The 20,872-nt window shown below is 47.4% G+C and overlaps 1 protein-coding gene across 1 annotated transcript in view; it reads left to right on the forward strand.

Moving 5' to 3' along the window:
• Window positions 1–3,951: 3,951 nt before the first annotated feature.
• The window catches only part of Srpk1 (SRSF protein kinase 1), a 36,348-nt gene continuing 19,427 nt past the window's right edge, over window positions 3,952–20,872 (forward strand). The window contains exons 1-6 of the mRNA XM_031346704.1: window positions 3,952–4,086; window positions 4,452–4,512; window positions 15,664–15,782; window positions 17,909–18,017; window positions 18,581–18,668; window positions 19,636–19,723. Of these exons, the coding sequence (XP_031202564.1) occupies window positions 4,074–4,086; window positions 4,452–4,512; window positions 15,664–15,782; window positions 17,909–18,017; window positions 18,581–18,668; window positions 19,636–19,723 (478 nt within the window). The 5' untranslated portion in view covers window positions 3,952–4,073. The remainder of the gene's footprint in view (window positions 4,087–4,451; window positions 4,513–15,663; window positions 15,783–17,908; window positions 18,018–18,580; window positions 18,669–19,635; window positions 19,724–20,872) is intronic.

Raw genomic sequence — 20,872 nt, forward strand, 5'->3', positions numbered from 1 at the left:
AAAAAAAAAAAAAAAAAAAAGAAAGAAAAAAGAAAGGAAAAGTAAAAAAAAAATCAGAACTGGAACTAGCTTTATTTAGGATAGGAGATGAAGATGATAGAAGATGAAAGTTAACATGAACATTCATAAAAATCTCAGAAAAAGTCTGGAGACACAGACACAAGACCCTAATTATGCTGAGGGCATAGGGAAAAACAGACATCGGTGCATGTGCGAGTGCACGAGTGTGTATGTGTGTGTGTGCGCACAGATGACCAATTCTGAGAAATCAGTCCAGTGACTTTTACATGGGTACTGGAAGAGATTCAGAGATTTGCTGAACAAGTGGTCAGCAGGAATCAGTGGGCAACAAGAGGTGACAGAGTCACCACACGCTGCAGGGGCAGTAAACCCTTGGAGTGTGCATGCGCGTGAGGAGGCCAGGGGTCAGCTCCTGGAACTGGCGGTGTGCGCTGCCCTACAGGATGATGGGAACCAAAGTCTGGTTCTCTGTAAAAGCAGCAAGGGTCATTGACCTCTGAGCCGCCGGTCTCTCCAGCCCCCTGGTCATCGTTGTACCAATCCACTCTAGGGGTTGGCTTGATCCTGAAAACCTGACTGGGTGATTTAGCAACAAAGAAATGACAGGCACCCGCACAAGAAAAACCTGGGGTCAGACAGGTTTGTATTCACTAGGATGGAAGGCATCTCTCTACTATGCAACTGAAAACAAAGAGTGTTTATTTTGTACGGCAACCAGGGTTAGTTAGCTAGTCTCAAGGGAGATCTCTGTAAGGGAGCAGTCTCAGTATAAACACCGGGGCCTGAGGAAGCTGTGGCCCCAAAGTGATACTACCTTGTGGCTTCCTGCTGTTATAGTCAGTCCTTAGTAAACACGTGTACGACCAGAGGAGGACTGAGCCTCAGCAAGCTGCTTACGTCCTTGCTGATATAACTATAGTAAATACTTAGAACGTATATGTGTGTGTGTGTGTGTCTGTGCGCGCGCGCGTGCGCATGTGTGCATGTGTGTGCCTGTGTGAGCGCATGTCTGTTGTGTGTGTGTGCGCGTGCGTGTGCGAACGCACGCATGCACACACGCCTTTGCCATCCCTCTGATCCTCATCTGGGGAAGGCTTTGCTGTTTCCATGTGTCAGAGACATCAGGACCCTTGATATGGCTGGACTCATGTCAACAATACACATTCACTCAGAATTTCATTGCCCCCGTCCGCCCCCTGCCTCCCCTCCCCCGGGCCAGTTCCCTGATCTAGCACCATCTCAGACTCTAGGATATCTCATGTTTTCTGATCCTACTACCCGTTGAGTCCCAAGTTTAAAGTAGAAGGCAGTTTTCTTTGGCTAAGGAGTGCTGGCCTCTTTCACAATGAACCCAGAAATGCTACCATTCAGGTCCTGCGCAGCAGGTGCTGCGATCTGAATCTCCAATTTAGCCAACCCACCTTACCACCCCTGCCTATTTCTAGCCCCAGTCTCCACCCACAAGTTTTCCAGCCTCCGCCCTTTTGCTCAATTGATTTTTCTTTCAGGAATGCTTGACATCTCCCTCCCCACCTATGAAAACCCTACACATTTCCCAACACCTACATCAAACGTGCTGGCCTCCTCCCTGCCGGGACTGATTTGTCTGCTTCGCTAAGGAGGTTGTGCCTGGGCCCCAGGCTTGGTCTGTGCTCCTGTGTGCTCACCCTCTTTTCCCAACCAATTGATGACTTGCCTGTCTCTCCCCTCCTTCCCTCCATCGCCCACCTTTCCTCTTTACATGTAAATATGAGTATGGTAGGTGTACATGTATACGTGTTCCCGTGTGTGCAAGCACAGTTGTGTGTGCTGCATGTGTCTGTGTGTCTGAGCCTGCGAAGGCCTGAGGTTTTACACCTGGGCATCTTCCTTAGTTGTTCTCTACATGATTGTGGCCAGGGCTCTCACGGAACCAGGAGCTTGCCAGCTCGTCTATCCAGTCAGCTCCAAGATCCTTTGTCTCTAGCACACCACCTTGCCTACCCAGCAGTTATATGGGTCCTGGGGATCCAAATGCCAAGCAAGAACTTTAGCCACCGAGTCAACTCCCAGCCCGAGTCCTACTTCTACTACCATGTGGTTGCTGGGAATTGAACTCAGGACCTTTGGAAGAACAGTCAGTACTCTTAACTGCTGATTGACTCTCCAGCACCGCTCCCCCCCCTTCTTATAGAGTTGGGTTTTTTGAGCCCCTACCCCAGCCAGCTGGAATATAGACATATTATGCATGCTTCTTGAAAAGGCTTCGGTGAAGCTGGGCGGTGGTGGTGCACGCCTTTAATCCCAGCACTTGGGAGGCAGAGGCAAGCAGATTTCTGAGTTCAAGGCCAGCCTGGTCTACAGAGTGAGTTCCAGAACAGCTAGAGTTATGCAGAGAAACCCTGTCTCTAACAACAACAAACAAGATTTATTTATTTATTTATTTATTTTTGGTTTATTTTTGGTGGTGTGTTTCTCAGGACACAGTCCTACTTTTAAAACACGCATGACTTGGCTTCACGACAGAGGTTTGCCAGCCGAGGCCTAGCACGAAAGGAATCATGCTCAAAAAAGATCAAGAGGAGGCTGTTCTGAAACACATGTGAAGTATGCACAATTCGAATTTCAGTGCCTCTTAGTAAATCTCCGTAGCAGCATCCACAGCCTATGCTTTGGAAGAAATATTGGGGTTCAGAGAGCCTCATGTTCCTCCCCCGTCCATCTCAGCAATACCTGCTGATTCTACTTTACTCTAAGGGTATTGATGCCTGAATCACCGGGTTGGGACACCGAGATTCTGAGCACACAATCCTTTCCAAGTTTTCATCTTTCCATAATGGGGATAATAACTACCTTGGCCTGAAATTGACATCAGCATCTAATAAGATCACACACTGGACAGTATGGAAACACCCTGTAAGTCCTACCATGTGCAGGTAAGTGGTTCAAGGACAAAACAGAATTCCCACTCACCCCCTCCCTTCCTGTAAAGCTTTGTAGAGAAAATTCCGTTTTTGAAGTGTTCGATTTTATTTATTTTCTTATTTTTAAAAAGTTGTTTTATTTACTTATGGGGGAGGAGTTGTTGCATGGGAAGTGGATCCTGTGTGCAGGTCAGAGGGCGACCTGTGGGAATCGGGTTTGAAGTCAGGTCCTCAAGCTTGGAGGTAGGTGACTTGACCTGCTGAGCTGTCTTCTGGCCCTGTGCTTACTGATTTATTTTGAGTCAGGGTCTTATTATCTAGCCCTGGCTGGCCTAGAACTTGTTATCTAGACCCACGGGGCCTGAGACTCATAGAGTTGCACCTGCTTCTGGAGTGTTGGGATTAAAGGCATGGACTGCTGGCCCAGGTTTTATTTTTATTATTACCACCATCATCATTAGTATTATTTTGGTTTTTCGAGACAGGGTTTCTCTGTGCTCCCCTGGCTGTCCTGGAACTCACTCTGCAGACCAGGCTGGCCTCGAACTCAGAAATCCACCTACCTCTGCCTCCCAAATGCTGGGATTAAAGGCATGTGCCATCACTGCTCGCCTAGGTTTTTAATCTTTAAAAGACGACCGCGGCACACTGTTTCCTCCCTCCAGCCTTTGTTCAGTGTGCATCCACATAGAATTGTAATATCCCCATTTTCTTTAGTGTCTTAATTGGCCCTTACAACAGCTCAGGAAGCCACCGGGATGCGTTTGGGTTAAGCCGTTTATTTGCAGGCGGGGAAACTGAGACAAACCCCGACTGACTGGGGCCGGGGGAGTGGGGGGAGCCCTGCCCTTCTTCAGGAGGTTAGAACTTCTGCACGCTGTGCGCTTTATGGCGGAGGGGGAGGCGGGGAGGAAGGGGTGACCACACACTAAAACCAGCTTCCCTTTCAGGAGTTCCCCGGCCCCTCGCAGGTGGTAGGCTCCGCGTCCACCGCGCAGGCGCGCGCCGCCGCGCGGGGGCGTGACCGGGGCGGGCCCGGAGGCGGGGCCGGCGCGCGCCAGGGAGGGAGAGCTGGGATTTGGGCCGCGGCGGGAGCCCGGAGTCGGCGTCACTCGAGTGCGCAGGCGCCTGGCGGTTACCGGTCTCGCCATGGAGCGGAAAGGTGAGCGGCGGAGCGGCCTCCGCCACGAGGAGCCACGGCGGTGCCCGAGTGGGCGCCGGGCGCCGCTCCGGCTGCCGTCGCGGCCCCCTGAAGCGGCGTCCCCCCTCGCCGCTCGCCCCTCGGCTGCGGCGTCCCCGGGCGCCCGCCGTCCCCGCCCCTCGCTCCGCACGCAGCCCCCAGGCCGGGCGCGGAGGCCTCATGGCCCGCCCGAGCCTCTGCGGGCGGCCGGGCGGGCGCGCCGGGCCGGGCGGGCGCCGTGCGCCCGGAGCAGCCGGCCCCGCGTTCAGGCCCCGTGGCCCTGCGCCCTCGCGCCGCTCCCCGCCTCCTTCTGGCCTCGGCCCTTCATCCATCCCTCTCTCCCGCAGTGCTCGCGCTCCAGGCCCGAAAGAAAAGGACCAAGGCCAAGAAGGACAAAGCCCAAAGGAAGTGAGTCTTCTCGTACCTCAGCATCCCGCCCTTTGCGTCTCCTCGGGGACCTCCTCCTCCTCCTGCCCGGGGTTGCGCGCCTCGGACGCACACGGAGTTTCGGGCTGCTCCCCCTCTTACCCCCTAACGCCAACCCCCACCCCGCCACGCCACATGGTTTCTCCATGTGGAAGGGAGCTGGGTCTCCAGGCTAGATCTTCTGCAAAGACCCGGGAGCCTGGCCCTGCCGTCGGGGTCTGCACTCCCCAGCTCCATCGAGGAGGCCCCAAGTGTGGGCCGGCGGCCGGAGCTGCTAATCATTACCCGGCTGTCGGTGAACTCTGGTCTCCCTCCCTGGTCCCGCAGCAGCGTCTTCTTCAACTTGCCTCCGACGTCCTTCCGCGCGCTACGCCATCGGGACGTTGTTGAATGAATTTTTCCCTGTTTACCCTTGCTCTCTCGGGTAGGAAGGGGGTGGGGGGCGGGCGGCCGGGAGTCTTCCTCGAGCCTGGTTAGTCGGCTTTCCGAAGTCTGCGAGGCGCAGTGGCGTCGCCGGCCTCTCGGGGTGCCGGGCTGACTACGTTATGCACTGCGGGCAGTAATGCCGGGCTGACTACGTTATGCACTGCAGGCAGTAATGCCGGGCTGACTACGTTATGCACTGCGGGCAGTAATGTCGGAGTAGTGTGGAGAGACAATTTGCTGGGGGCGGTTGAGTGATTCTGGCTTTGGGGGGACCTAGTGCCACACTTGCCGGATTGTGGTGTGTGATAGTGGTTTAGTGGTGCTGGGATGTGTTTGCGTGCACAAAAGAGGGCACAGCCTGGTAGGAACAGCGCCGGGTGGAGACTTCTTCAGGCTGCCACCGCCACCACCCCCTCTTTGTTTTTTTGAGATAGTCTTGGCTGGCCTGGAACTCCCTATGTAGACCAGGCCGGCCTTGAACTCCGGATATCCTCTTGTCTTTGACTCTGAGAATCCTGGGATTAAGGGGCATGTGCCACCACTGCAGGCTCGCTGCCAGTGAGCCTAGAGGTTCAGCTTTAAGAAGGACCTTGTACTAACCTTTAGTTGCAGAGGTCCCTCGGGGTCGACTTATAAAGTTCTCCGCCCAGGACTCCATGTCAGAGGAATTGTTTTCTGTGGTTTTTCATTTATTCGATATTTTGTGTTGTGTAATGTGCACTGCTATACCACACATTAGAGGTCTTCCTCCGTCACCCTGCTGAAAGGCAGTACCACGGTGGGGTGGGTGTGTTGTTTTGGAGGCTCCCTGATGTTTGGGGAGGAAGGACCTTAGTGATAAATGACTTTGCCTCTTCTCCATTTTCTGTTGTGGTGGTTTTTGTAAACATGCACTTGACCGAGGTGTGGGCACCTGTGAGAGTGCTCAGGTTCTTGGGATGGTTATCTATGCATTTAGGGATTGGCTGGAACTAGGTTTTAATCCTCCATTGAATGGCTAACAAAAACAGCAGAGCTGTCCTAGCAGCAGCTGGAATTTCAGCACTCCTTGGGGAAGCCATGTGAATGTTTTATATTTTCTGATGGGAGGAGGAAATGATTTTATTAATCATACTTAAAGGGTGATTTCCCTCTCTCTTACTTTATTTTATTTTGGGTATTTCTCCACGTAGCCCTGACTGTTCTGGAAGTCTCTGTGGAGTAGAGATCTGCTTGCCTCTGCCCCTGGAGTGCTGAGATTGAAGGCCTGCACCTTGGTCACTCTTGGTTTAAAGGGTTTTGAGTCGAGATCTTCCTACCTCAGCCTCCACAATGACTGATTGGCTGGTCTTGTGCCATCATGCCATGCTGGCTAATCATGCGTATTTTGGTCTGTGTGGTGTAAGACATGGAATTTTATTTAGATATTAGGGTGAGTGGGACTTTGTGGCAGGTGAATGTGTGTAGATGGTCACATACCTAGCAGATATTCAATACTTCATATGGTCTAAGGTGAACATACACTGTGTGTGCATGTGAGTGTATATGTCAGAGACCAATTTAGAAGTTAGCTCTAAGCTTTAATCCCAGAGCTTGGGAGGCAGATGCAGGTGGATTTCTGAGTTCGAGGCCAGCCAGGGCTACACAGAGAAACCCTGTCTCAGAAAAAACAACAATAACAACAAAAAAGAAGTTAGCTCTGTCCTTCCCCGTTCCGGGTTCCAGGGTTGAATTGGGTTCTCACGCCTAGTGGCAAGAACCCAGCCCCACGGAGCCATCTCAGCTGCCTGCATGTGCTTGTTTCAAAAGCAGACAAGCGTCCTTCGTGTTAGACACTCACTCTCCTGCCTACTGCTGCAGGTAACAGAGTTGTCTGTTCTTAATTATTTCTATTCTCACCCTTTTTTACTGAATATAATTTTACCTCCCGCTTGTTTCTCTGGCCTCTTTATAAGTAGTTGAATTGTCTGATTGGTTAGAGTTTTGTGTCAGCAGCCCCATCTGACCTAGGTAAACTTGACTGTTCTGCCTGCATTCCTGACAGCTCTGCTATTTTTCGGGTAAAGGTGTTGTTAGGAAGGCTGCCATAGTTTGGTCTTCTGAGGCAGGCAGGTCTGATTCTGAGTTCTGATTCTAGGCTGACTTGGGTGGACTTACAGATCTGTGTTTGAGTCACTCAGTGACACGTAGTCAGAACTGAGCAGTACAGGAAAGGAAGCGCTCAGGCACAGGGGCTTCTCAAGGGCACCCTACAATACAGCCATGGTATGGCACCAAAGGAGTGGATTGTCTTGTAAGACTAGAACCTAGGCACATGTGTGGTGCGATGTGTGGAGCATGGGCCACAGTCCTAGAGCTGCTGCCAGGGCTCCTGCCTCCAGAACACAGTCCTTTTGGGTCTTTGCGCCACTAGGTTAAGGGAAAGTGACCTTGCCTACTTCACCCTTCTGTTGTAGATCCTTCTGTCTTTCTGGTTTTGTTTGTTTGTTTTGGGTAGGGGTGGTCAGGGAGAGAGAGATTCTCTGTAGGCCTGCTGTCCTGGAACTTACTGTGTAAATTAGGCTTTCCTTGAGCTCAGGCCTGCTTCTGTGCTGGGACTCAATGTGTGTACCACCACACCCTATAGAAAATAGACATTTCTATTTACTCTCCTGTTAACTCGGGTTGTGTGGTTATCAGTTTTGCTTTAGGTGATTAGGGATTTGTGGTGCTAGGACTGGGCCCTGGATTGGGCATGCTCTGTAGCCGCGCGGCTAGATGGCAATTCACTCTTGTGTTGGAACAAAGAAGGTAGAGCCTTGCCTGTGAGCATTTGCGTTCCAGTGTGGGGCTTGGCGACTTTCTGTTTGGTTGTGCAGATCTGATTCCGTGGTGATTGAGCTGGGAAAATGCTCAGGCTCCAAGCTGGGAGGGACATTTTTATTTTATTTATTTTCTTTAGTGTGAATCGCCACACTGAAGCTTTCTAAAGGAAGAATGTATAAAGGTCTCTCGCACTGTCTGGTAGAAAGTAGAGCCATTCCCTCACGTGTCCCCGGAAGTCAGCGCCGTCAGCTCCGTCCAGCGCACATGCTGCCTTCTGTGGGTTTTACACTTTGGCTTTCTTCATTAAGTTTTACATGTGGAATGACACATGGCAAGTAGCCCCTGAAGTTCCTGAAAGTGGACTGTTCTAGCTTAATATCTGTTAATAAACATGGACTTTATTTGTGTGTTTATTTACTTAAAACCAAGTTTTAAGTTTTCGAGACAGTAGCCCTGACTGTCCTGGACCTTGCTTTGTGGACCAGGCTGGCCTTGAACTCAAAAGAGATTCCCCTGCCTCTGCCTGCCAAGTGCTGGAACTAAAGGCATGCACCACCTAGCTCTTTTTCTTGCTCTTAAGAGCTGTTTATAAATGGTATATCCTTTGTCATGTGGAATAAATTATATTTCTTATCTACTTAGAGGCTTTTGAACTAAATATGTTTTTAACATTAAGTGATTCTCCCCCACTCATGTGGCTAACTATTTTTACTTCTGCCAGGGCTATACAGAGAAACTCTCTCTCGGAAAAAAAAAAGAATTATATAGGTTAAAATTCAGCACTTCCTAAAATGTCACAATGCTATTAAAATAGTGTGTGCATGCTTGTCCTCCACCCACTCGGCCTTCTTCTGTAGCCCATCTTGGCCATCTACGACAACGACGACATGGATTTTCTGGACAGTAGGACCTTAATGGGAGCCTACACTTTGCCTGTGAAACTGATGATAGGAGATGGTGGCTTCTTAGTTCCTCTCATGGGGAGTTGTGTACGCTGAAGGTACATGCTCCTCTGTTCACAGTGGCAGCTCCAATGTCTAGAAAAGTGCTGGCATAGTTGTGTACACTACTAAGGTACATTAAAATGGATGAATATTTGCATATTCCTTTTCCTGTTTCCTGCACACACGGCTACAGGTTGTGTTTGAACACCAACTGTGTCTTAGGGTTCTATTGCTATGAAGAGACACCATGTCCAAGCAACTCCTTTTTTTGTTTTTTTTTTGTTTTTTCGAGACAGGGTTTTTCTGTGTAGCATTGGCTGTCCTGGAACTCACTCTGTAGACCAGGCTGGCCTCGAACTCAGAAATCCATCTGCCTCTGTCTCCCACACGCTGGGATTAAAGGCCTGTGCCACCACTGCTCCCAAAGCTACTCTTATAAAGGAAAATATTTAAATGAGGCGGGCTTACAGTATTATCACTGTGAGAAGCATGACAGCTGACATGGTCCTAGAGCAGGGGCTCAGAGGTCTCCATCTGGACCCAAAGGAAGCAGCAGGAGACCACGCCACACATTCGGAGCTTGAGCACTGGAAGATCTCAAAGCCTGCCCCACAGTGACACTTCCCTCAAACAAGGCCATACCTCCTAGTAGTGCCACTCCCTCCCTATGAGATGGGCCAAGCATTCAAACATGAGCTGTAGGGGCTAAACCTATCTAAACCACAGCCTGACTATCCTTTTTTTCATAGATTCAGTGAGGGACAGGTATTTCTGCCTCCATTTTTACAGTCAAGATGACCATGACAAAGAACTCTATGTTGTTTGTATTTTGAAATGACTTCTGTATCCCAGGCTGGCCTGAAAATTACATGCATCCATCATGCCTGGTTTTATATGGTATTGGGGATGGAATCCAGGACTTGGTACATATTAAGCATCTTTCTATTAACTGAGCCACATCCTCAGGTCAACAGAGAACTTCATAAGGTAGACTTTGCCCAAGTCATGGGGTTCTGATAAACTAGGACCAGGACTGCATCTTGTGAGTGGAAACCTTGCCTGTAACACTGAACCTCTTCTGCAGTGCTCCTGCATCTGCTTTCCAGCTGCTGTGCTTCAGCAAACCTAGTCGTCGAAGAGTTCTAAAAATATGACTCTTGGGAGCCATGCCGGTGGCTCTGCTCCCATCAGTCAGGCCCCATGGGGAAGCTAGCTGAGGGCAGAGCAGGACTGACTTGGATCAGACAATGATAAGCCTCACACCTCCTGAGTCTGAGAATATCCTGGTCTACAAGATGAGTTCCAGACACACCCACCCAGGGCTACCTAATGAGCCCCTGCTTCAATAAAGGAGTGGTGTGGAGCAGCTGAGGAGAAGAGCACAGTGTCTCCTCCTGCACGGTGCTGGTCTGGTCACACAGGACATGACAGCCTGCAAAGCTAGGCCTTCCCTCCTGAGACCTAGATTCTGGGTCTGGGGAGGGCACAGGAAGATGACAAGTGCTGAGGAAAGAGCTGATGGGAGAGGCATTGTTGAAGGCATGTGGCATGGGCTGGAGAGATGGCCCCAATGGTTAAGAGCACTGGCTAGTCTTCCAAAGGACCTGAGGTCAATTCCCAGCAACCACAGGGTGGCTCACAACCATCTGTAATGGGATCCAGTGCCCTCTTCTGGTGTGTCTTTAGACAGCGACAACACAAAGGCATGTGGCAAAGCTGACTCTAGCACAGACACCTATGTAGTGGAGTGCAGAGAGATGGCTTTGCTCAGCAGTGAAAACTGAGTAAGGCATGCGATTGATCCTCAGTTGAGTGTAATGTCTAATTGTCTTAGTTAGAGTTTTACTGTGAATAAGACATCATGACCAATGCAAGTCTTATAAAGGACAGCATTTCATTGGGGCTGGCTTACAGGTTCAGAGGTTCAGTCCATTATCATCCAGGCAGGAACATGGCAGCATTCAGGCAGGCATGGTGCAGGAGGAGCTGAGAGTTCTACATCTTCATCTGAAGGCTATCAGCAGAGTGCTGGCTTTGATATAGCTAGGATGAGGGTCTTAAAGCCACACCCACAGTGACACACCTACTCTAACAGGGCCACACCTTCTAATAGTGCTAGTCCCTGGGCCGAGCATATACAAACCATCACACTAATATTTGTGATTGATTAAGGATTGTCTTGTTTTAGAAGCATAGGTTGAGTCAGTGTGTGCTTCCTGTAAAAACCTGTTTGGGCTGGCAAGATGGATCACCAGATGAAGGAACTTGTGCCATCCATGCACCTGAGGTCTGTCCCTACAGTTTACATGGTTGCAGGAGAGACCAAACTGAAAGTTGCCTTCTGATCTCCACACACCTGCCATGGATGCCCCGAGTCACACTTGGGTGTTGGAATGCATACAAGAGAAAATTTCCTCATTTTTACATTCTGATATGTGAGAATTAGTATCTCAATATTTAAATTTCTTTGCTTATGAGGGCCTATAATTTCTCATTCACTAATTGCTGACATTTTCCTACCATCTCCCTTTCTTGATATGTGTGCACGCATGTGTATTTGAAGTGTAGAACTTGTTAAGTTTCTGTCAGTGCATTTTATTCTCTCTGCCTATGAACACCTAGGACAAAGGACAGAGGCTTCAGAAGTTTCCTCACTCTTTGGACTCCACCCTTCTTACTGTAGGGCAGTGACTGACTGCAGGTTCTGTGACCACGTGTGATGTGTTTTGTATTTGCTGTCTTTCGGTGGACAGAGACCCTGACATTGGTATCTTTTGTTGCCCTGATTCCCCTTTTCATGATCATTTGGGTGGTTTCCTGTTCCGTGTCTTCATGAGGAAAGTTGACTGTGTGGTAGCTTTTCTTGTTGTGCCATTTAAATGTTGAGAGGTGATGACATAGCACCCTAGCTAATTGAGCAGTTGGTGTCACCTTGAGGACCACGATACTATCTGTCATCACTGCAAGGATGACAAGATCAAGCTCAAAGTCTTGTCCATGACATGCCCACATCCTTCACAGCATTTCTGTTGGCATGGTCCTGTTTCTTTAGCTTTCCGCTCTGGTTAACTAGCTAGCTAAGCTCCCTGCATGCTTTCCCTGTCCCACAGTGGTCGCCCAGGACTGCCTTACTGATACAGAGACCAGGGCTCTCTTGTCTCCAGCCCTTTCAGTAGCCTGGAAGAGAGCCATATTGGGTGTGCACTCTACTTTTTGTTTTTTTTTTTTTTAAGATTTATTTATTTATTATATGTGAGTTCACTGTAGCTGTCTTCAGACACCCCAGAAGAGGGCAACAGATCTCATTACAGATGGTTGTGAGCCACCGTGTGGTTGCTGGGATTTGAACTCAGGACCTTCGGAAGAGCAGTCAGTGCTCTTAACGGCTGAGCCATCTCTCCAGCCTGCACCCTACTTCTATTTTTTTTTTAATTTGGTTTTTCAAGACAGGGTTTCTCTGTATAGCCCTGGCTGTCCTGGAACTCACTCTGTAGACCAGGCTGGCCTTGAACTCAGAAATTCACCTGCCTCTCTCTCCCAAGTGCTGGGATTAAAGGCGTGCACCACCACTGCCCGGCTGCACTCTACTTTTCTATAGTGTGTGGTGTTTTCAATCCAAATTGAGCTTATTGCATTAGATGTAAGTACACCGGTTAGCCTGACTTGAAGGCTCCTTGTGTTCATTCGTCCTCAGGTTGCATTGTATTCTCAGTTGGCATATAATATATTCCATGCCCTTCACTCCTGAAAGTGATCCATTTTATTCTCTCTGCTTATTGTTTTGAAGTAATAAGAAAAAAAGGAATAAGAGTTGATTTGTTGTTGTTTAATATGTATCCAAAATTGAATTAATATGTTCTTGATTATTTTACCAATATATAGTTGGGCTTATTTTTCATCCATATTTATTGCTTTAGGGTTTGCTTTTTTTCATTATTCTTTAGTTTTATTTAGCATTAAAATATGTACGTGTATTAGTCTTAAAATTTTAAGAGTTTTTATTTTTGAAATTTGAAATATGATTTTCCCCTTTCTGTTTTCTTCTGCCAACCCCTCCCATGTATACTCTTCCTGTCCTGTCTCAAATTCATGGCCTTTCTCTTTAGTTGCCACACACAAACACAGTACATGTTTACATTCAGCCTTACTCGTATGTATATATACATGATTTCAGGGATGACAGTTGGTATTAGATAGCAATCGGAGGGCTTATCAGTGGAGAACAGTGCTTAGCATTCCTTATTTGCTTACAGTTATTGTCACGGGGTGAGGCCGGTGAGACGTCCCCCTTCCGTGTTAGCATGGTGTGTCTTTGTCAGGTCTCGTTTAGGCAGCCGTGTTAATGGGACTTCATGGATGTAACTGACATTTAAGGAGATGCAGTTTCACAGCAGACCTCATTTTCCCAGTTCCGCCTTAAGGAGATGCAGTTTCACAGCAGACCTCATTTTCCCAGTTCCGCCATGATCTGAGAGCCGTAGGTGCAAGCACTGCATTGTGGATCTCTTGGGTGGGATACTGACCGCTCGGTCTTCAGTTCTGCGGTCCATCAGTTCCCGTTCTATACTGGTCTCCATCTGTTTCGCGGAGAAATTTCTTTGACAGAAACTATATTTGTGGGAATTAGGATATGTATTTAGAATGTAGTTGGGAATTATGCTGAACAAGTAAAGTGCTCAGATCCTCCTCATGCAGCATGCCCTCCACTCCTGAAAGGGATCCATTTTATTCTCTCTGCTTATTGTTTTGAAGTAATAAGGAAATGGAGTGGGTTTGTTGTTGTTTAACATACTTCATTGCCACTGTGTGGATATGTGCTGTGTGAGTCTTTCTTTCTTTCTTTTTTTCTTTCTTTCTTTTCCTTTTTTTTCTTTGGAGACAGGATTTCTCTGTGTAGCCCTGGCTGTCTGAAACTCACTCTGTAGACCAGGCTAGCCTTGAACCCAAAAATTCACCTGCCTCTCTCTGCCTCCTAAGTGCTGGGATTTAAGCCATGTGCCACTGCCCGGTGAGTGTGAGTTTTTCTTAATTGTGTGGTGTTCTTTGGTATGATGTGGAGGTATTATTAAAAATTTTGAGTGGTTTTAGAATTTAGGGTAGGGGCTGGAGAGATGGCTCAGCGATTGAGAGCACTGTCTGCTCTTCCAGAGGTCCTGAGTTCAATTCCCAGCAACCACATGGTGGCTCACAACCATCCATAATGAGATCTGATGCCCTCTTCTGACCCGCAGGCATACATGCAGGCAGAACACTGGATACTGGATGGATGGATGGATGGATGGATGGATGGATGCAGGCAGAATACTGTATGCATGATAGACAGACAGACAGAAAGGAAATGGGAGGCAGTGGGTGTCATAAACAGTGAAGGAGCCTGTGAGATGGGTGACTGGAATACTAGGGAGACAACTGAGGAGAAGCCGAAAGCTAGAGAGGATGTAGATGGTGGAGCAGTGAGAGACAGCTGCTGGAGAGACATAAAACTAAGAGGACTGAACTCTTAATGAAATGTAAACAATTTCTCCAAGCTGAACAATCCCAAGCTCTCAGAGGGGCCCAAATACTTAGTGAGATAAGCTCATAAAACATTTAGCACCTGGTCTTCCATGAGTCCTACACTCCCAGCACTTTGGAAGGAGGCTGAGGCAAGATGATCAAGACTCCCAGGCTTAGCCCTCTTTTAGACTTGGGAAGCTACAGGGCTACAGATGAATAGACTGTCTATTTTACAGGCTGGCAGTCAAGACTAAAGCTAAAATAAAGATTTGAGGAGATCTTCATTTAGCTTACTGAGTCTTGAATACTTTAATTTTTTTTAATGATTTATTTTAAGTGCATTTTTGCTTCCACCTATCCTCTCAAGGTTAGAGGTGCCTGTTTGGCCTGAGCTGAGTTTAATCCCTGAAGCCCAGAGTGAAGGAAGGGAGCCCACCTACTTCTGAATGCTCCGACAGTGTGCATGTGTTCACTTGTTCATTCGTGAGTGCACGCAATGCATGTTTATTCAGTCATGCATCTTAGATTTCTGTGTGTGCTGTGGAGGACAGAAACCAAGAATTTAAGAAAAATGTGAATTAGGTTTAGAAAAACCTAAATTAGTCATTATGTCCATCAAGGTACTTTTGTGTTGATAGCGTGCAACCAGGTTTGTTTGTTTGTTTTTGAGACAGGGTTTCTCTGTGTAGCCCTGGCTGTCCTGGAACTCACTCTGTAGACCAGGCTGGCCTTGAACTCAGAAATCCACCTGCCTCTGCCTCCCAAGTGCTAGGGTTTAAGGCGTGCCCTACTACTGCCCTCCACCGCCCGTCGTACAGCCTGTTTTTTATTTAACTTTTTTTCCTTGTTAGTGTCTCTCAAGAAAAAAATGGTGCGATCGAACAGAGCAAACAGAGCAAACTTCATCTTTTTAAAGGGATAACTAAGTTTTTTCCTATAGTTGTTAAAACTGTATCAATGCAGTGGCTTGAGAAAGTTGTTACAGGAACTCAGGAGGTTGGAACAGGGAGAAGGCTTGATCCCTGAAGTTTGAAGCCAGCCTAGACAAGGAAAGGCTAGCACCTGCTGTGCTGTCTGACAGGAACCCCTGTATGGCAGGCAGCTTGAGGTGCAGGACCTGACATCGCATGGGAAGCGATGTGGTGAGAAGTGGAATTCAGAAACGGCGGACTAGAATATCAGTATAAGTAGTGTTCCACCTCAGGGACACTCAGCTCCTGGGGTGACTTGAGATGGCGTAGAATCAGGGAACAAACTTGTTTCTAGAGTGTGTAAAAATAAATATCTTTTTAAAACTGGGAGGTGAAGAATGCAGTGGCATTCACAGCAATTGCGTGTGGCTATTGATACTTTGCTCTCAGCTATTAGGGCACACTTAACTCCCACCTTCTGATACTGATGTGGGGGCTGGTGATGACATTTCTTAAGCTCCTCTTTTTTTTTTTTTGCTGTCCATAATGAAGTGCACGTTATTGTTTCTTAGGCCTGAAACTCAGCACCGAGGCTCTGCACCCCACTCCGAGAGCGACATCCCAGAGCAGGAGGAGGAGATTCTGGGGTCTGACGATGACGAGCAGGAAGACCCCAATGACTACTGTAAAGGTGTGTGCTTGCCGTCCAGTGCTTGGTTATCATCACCTGAGCACAGTTGTCACGCTGCCTGCTAGCTCTGTCCTTTGCTCAAGATGCAGGAAATGGTGTTTGCTCTTAGTTGGGTTATATTAACTTGTTATGCTTGTTGATGGTGCTGGGGTCTCACCAGAGCCTGGAGTTACCATCCTGCACTCAGTCCCTTTAAATGTGTTTTCCACGCTGGCCACGGTGACACACACACCTTCAGTCCCAGCACTTGGGAGGTAGAGGCAGGCAGTATATGTTTACCTATGAGAACCCCTGTCTCAAAAAAAAAAAATTTTCCGAGGTATATAGTGAACAGATACTAGAACTCACATGTGAGTTCAAGGCCATTCTGATCTACAGAGTGAGTTTCAGGGCAGGCAGAGCTATGAGCTATGTAGAGAGAGCTCACCTCCATAAGTAACTAAGATTAATTTTAAAAAAAGGAAAGAAAAATCTTTTTTCCTCTTTGAAAGTTGACAGTATGTGTTTACCTATGAGAACCCCTATCTCAAAAAAAAAAAATTTCTGAGGTATATAGTGAACAGATACTAGAGCTTGCTGTAAGCACGGTGTGTGTGTGTACACGCGTGTGTGCGCTGGGATAATAAGTATGTGAGCACAGTCTGTGTGTGTGTGTACGCGCACATGTGTGTGCTGGGATAATAAGTGTGTGAGCACAGTCTCTGTGTGTGTGTATGCGAGTGTGTGCGCTGGGATAATAGGTGTGTGAGCACAGTGTGTGTGTGTGTGTGTGCGCACGCGCACATGTGTGCGCTGGGATAATAAGTATGTGAGCACAGTCTGTGTGTGTGCACGCGAGTGTGTGCGCTGGGATAGTAGGTGTGTGAGCACAGTCTCTGTGTGTGTGTGCACGCGCACTAGTGTGTGCTGGGATAATAGGTATGTGAGCATAGTCTGTGTGTGTGTGAGTGTGTGCTGGGATAATAGGTGTGTGTAAGCACAGTCTGTGTGTGTGTGTATGTGCGCGTGTGTGTGCTGGGATAATAGGTGTGTGTAAGCACAGTCTGTGTGTGTGTGTGCTGGGATAATAGGCGTGTGAGGACTGTGTGTGTGTGTGTGCGCTGGGATAATAGGTGTGTGAGCACAGTCTGTGTGTGTGTGTGCGCGTGTGTGCTGGGATAATAGGCATGTAAGGACAGTGTGTGTGTGCGTGTGTGTGCTGGAATAATAGGTGTGTGTTCCCTCACTCAGATGGTAACAGATTCTGGTTTGGTTTTGCTGGTTTGGTTTGGTTGTTTTGTTTTGTTTTCAGCTTTTTTTTCTTTTTTTTTGAGACAGGGTTTCTCTGTGTAGCCCTGGAACTCACTCTGTAGACCAGGCTGGCCTCGAAATAAGAAATCCACCTGCCTCTGCCTCCCAAGTGCTGAGATTAAAGGCATGTACCACCACTACCCGGCTTGGTTTTTTGTTTTTTGAGACTAGGTTTCTCTGTGTAGCAGCCATGGTTGTCAGAGAGAAGTGGCTTCTTTTTTTTTTTTTTTTTTTTTAAACCATTGTAATCCTTTTTGTCCTGGTGATGGCTGCTAAGATGTGTCCTGACTGGGCCATGAGGCTCTAGGTGTCTTCCTATTTGTGGTAAGGCTTGTCAGGATCCTCAGGACAGACATTGTAGGGATCTGCTCTGTGGTCTAGGATAGCTTGGACCCCTTTTCCCATAGACACTGTCTATCTATGTACCTGAGGCAGACTCTGTTTGCTTCTTTTTTCCCCCTTTTTCTTTCTTGGGGTGGTTGGGGGATGGGTGTCACTCTGACTGGAGGAACTCACTGTGCTAGCCTGCATCTCGAACAACAGACCTTTCTATAATTGTATTGCTTATTATTTTTCTCTGCATTTTTGAGATAACAAGTGTAGATTGGTTGGTTTTGATAGTAGGTGTGTTGGGTTTTGAGAGGCCAGTGGTGTGGTAGCCTGTGACCACAGGCTGACGCAGAATATCACATTCCCAGTGTAACTTCTCACCCAAGTCATTCCTCACTGATTTTACAAGAGAGCAGTGCATGGCACATGCGTGCAGACAGACAGGATGCAGGGCTTTTTCTCTTGGTTCCTCTGCATCATTAGCCGTTTCTCCCCATTTTTTTCAGGAGGTTATCATCTTGTGAAAATTGGAGATCTATTTAACGGGAGATACCATGTGATTCGAAAATTGGGCTGGGGACACTTTTCCACAGTGTGGTTATCATGGGATATTCAGTAAGTTTACACGGCCTGGGGGAATGGACGATGAACCTTGATGTTTTGTCTAACCTTCTAGAGGTGATGCGTCTCTAGGATGATTACCTTTAATTTTCTTTTTTTTTTTAATAATTAGCATTTACATGCTAATTATACATAACGGGTTTCATTATGACATGAGTTCCTAACAGAAGCATGGTTGGCTGTCCAGTGCTGTACCACTGACGGTGTCCCTTTGCCTCCTGTCAGTTACATCGTTGCCTCTCTGCCCCAGAGACCAGGGACTGTTGAAATCAGTGTCAGTGAAGCACATGGAACTTAACTATGGTATAAAGTCGATCTGTCTCTATAGTCAGAAGGTGGACATTTATTTCAGAGAAGATATTCCATGACTGAGTTTCCCTGGCGCGGGTTCTCTTAGCTCCATCGGCCGGTTGCTGCCGCTCCTAGGTGTGCAGTGTCCTCTGCAAGTGGCTCCATTTGGCCACAGGTAGCAAGGAATATCTCCATTCAATCCGGTCTTAACTGTCTTAACCATGAAGGCTAAGGTCAGATGATTTAATCTGAGCTCTCTTTTTTAGGGGAAAGAAGTTTGTAGCGATGAAAGTAGTTAAAAGTGCCGAACATTACACAGAAACAGCACTAGATGAAATTCGGCTGCTGAAATCGGTGAGTGTGAGGTCACTCTTGGATGTGGTGCCCTGGCCAGGTGTTGGATCTCAGCATCACATAGAGTAGGGTTTCTGCAGGCTTAGAGGCTTCTTAGAGCCACAGAGGAAGAGAAAGGTATTTGCGTGTATTTGTAGGGATTGGTGATTAGATCTGTCTTACAATCTGCATACACTGTCATTTCAAGTAAGGCAGGACTTTATTGAGCATGTTTTATGTGCCACATACAATATCATGAATGTCTTTCACACTCTGGTCAAAAGAGAAGTTTTATAAGTTTGTGATACCTACTTTATTTTGTAAAAATGAGCCTGCCTGGTATGGAGCAGACCTTTAGTTCCATCCCTTGGGAGGTAGAGATATGTGGATCTCTGAGTTTGAAGCCAGCCTGATTTATGTAGCAAACCCAAGGCCAGTTAAGACTACATAAGAGACTTCTAAAGAGACCCAGCATAAGGGGGAGGGGGATGGAATGGGGAGACCAGGATAGGGGATAACATTTGAAATGTAAATGAAGAAAATATCCAATAAAAGAAAAAAAAGAACAACAAAAAAAGGAGACACAGCAGAGAGCAGTGGTTCTCAGCCTTCCTAGTACTACAGTCCTTGAACACAGTTCCTTATGCTGGACCGACCCTCCCAACCATGCAGTTATTTTTGTTTTTACTTCATGACTAATTTTGCTGCTATTAGAGGCATAATGTAAATATGATTGGAGAAAGGTTTGCCAAAGGGGCTGAAATCCATAGGTTGAGAACTGTAGGCCTAGAACAAATATTGTAATTATTGATTGTTTATACGTCAAAACACAAGTTTATCTTACGCAAAGCTTTGCTTTCCCTTTTTAATGGTGAATTGTGGTAACAGCAGTGTGGGGCAGAGGCCCAGGCAGCTTGCTCCTCCCTGCTGCCTGATGACTGACTGTATTTCTTCACTTGTGCTAAAATACGGCTTCTTCCCAACCCAGGTTCGCAATTCAGACCCAAATGATCCAAATGGAGAGATGGTTGTTCAGCTACTAGATGACTTTAAAATATCAGGCGTGAATGGAACACGTATCCTTTAAGAACTCTGGTTTTTTTCTTTTCAGTTTTTATTTTTTAAGCTATGTTTAAGAATGCGTTGCCTTCATTTATGTATGTGTACCCCATGCATGCAGTGCCTGCAGAGATCAGAAAAGGCCACCAGGTGACTTGGAAGTGGAGTTTTAGACAGTTGAGAGATTGCACATGGGTGCTGGGCATTGGACCTAGCTTCTCTGGGTGCTCCCAGTTGCTAAGCTGACAGCCATGTGCTGAGATGGGATTGCTCGCTCAGCACTCTCTAGGGAAGGAGTGGGTCTTGAGTAGTAGGCCCTGCATACCTGTGTGCCTCTGCCTCCATTGAATGTGTATGAGTGTTTTGTCTGGTTGTATGTGTTCGTATTGTGGTGCCCATGGATCCCAGAAGAAGGTGTTGGATACCTTGAAACTAGAGTTGCAAAGGGCTGTGAGCTGCCTTGTAGGACCTAGGAGTCAATCCATGCCCTAGAAAACAGCCTGTGATCTTAACTGTTGAGCCATCCCTCTGCCCCTAAGGCCCATTTCTTAATCTTAGGCAATCACAGTAGCATACATCCCCACATGATTGTACCTGTCTCTTTGCAATCATTCAGCCCACAGAACTCAACCTAATACCTTTAAGTTCTATTCATAAATGTTATGGCATACTTACAGAGGTCAAAAGATAACTCACCATATGGGAACTGGGGATTAAACTCAGGCTTGGTGGCAAGTGTCTCTGCAGCCCTAAGCCACTGAGCCATCTGGAATGCCCAGAGCAGTGTTTTTAATTCGTGATTCAGACTCCCTTGACACAATTAAAACTTTCAACCTTTTAGGATTTTTTTCCTGCTGTTGTCATTGCTTAGCTCCAAAGAAACTCACAGTATAGGTACAGCGTCACGTCATGTAGATTTAACCTGATTAGAAAAGGTAGTGTGTAAAACTGTCCCTAACATACTGAGATGACTACTTCAACTATAACAATCAAAAAGAAATAGTCAAGCTTTATTTCTCACTGAGTAATCACCCTGGCTGACATGAGCTCACTACATAGACTCATGACGTCAGCCTGCTTGGGGGGGGGGCTTCCCTGTGCTTCCCTCACAGTGGTCACACTTCCCCAAATGAAAAGTGCCTAGCAACCACCTAACTGCTGCAGGT

The sequence above is a fragment of the Mastomys coucha genome, unplaced genomic scaffold, assembly GCF_008632895.1.
Source record: "Mastomys coucha isolate ucsf_1 unplaced genomic scaffold, UCSF_Mcou_1 pScaffold3, whole genome shotgun sequence".
NCBI classification, from domain to species: domain Eukaryota; kingdom Metazoa; phylum Chordata; class Mammalia; order Rodentia; family Muridae; genus Mastomys; species Mastomys coucha.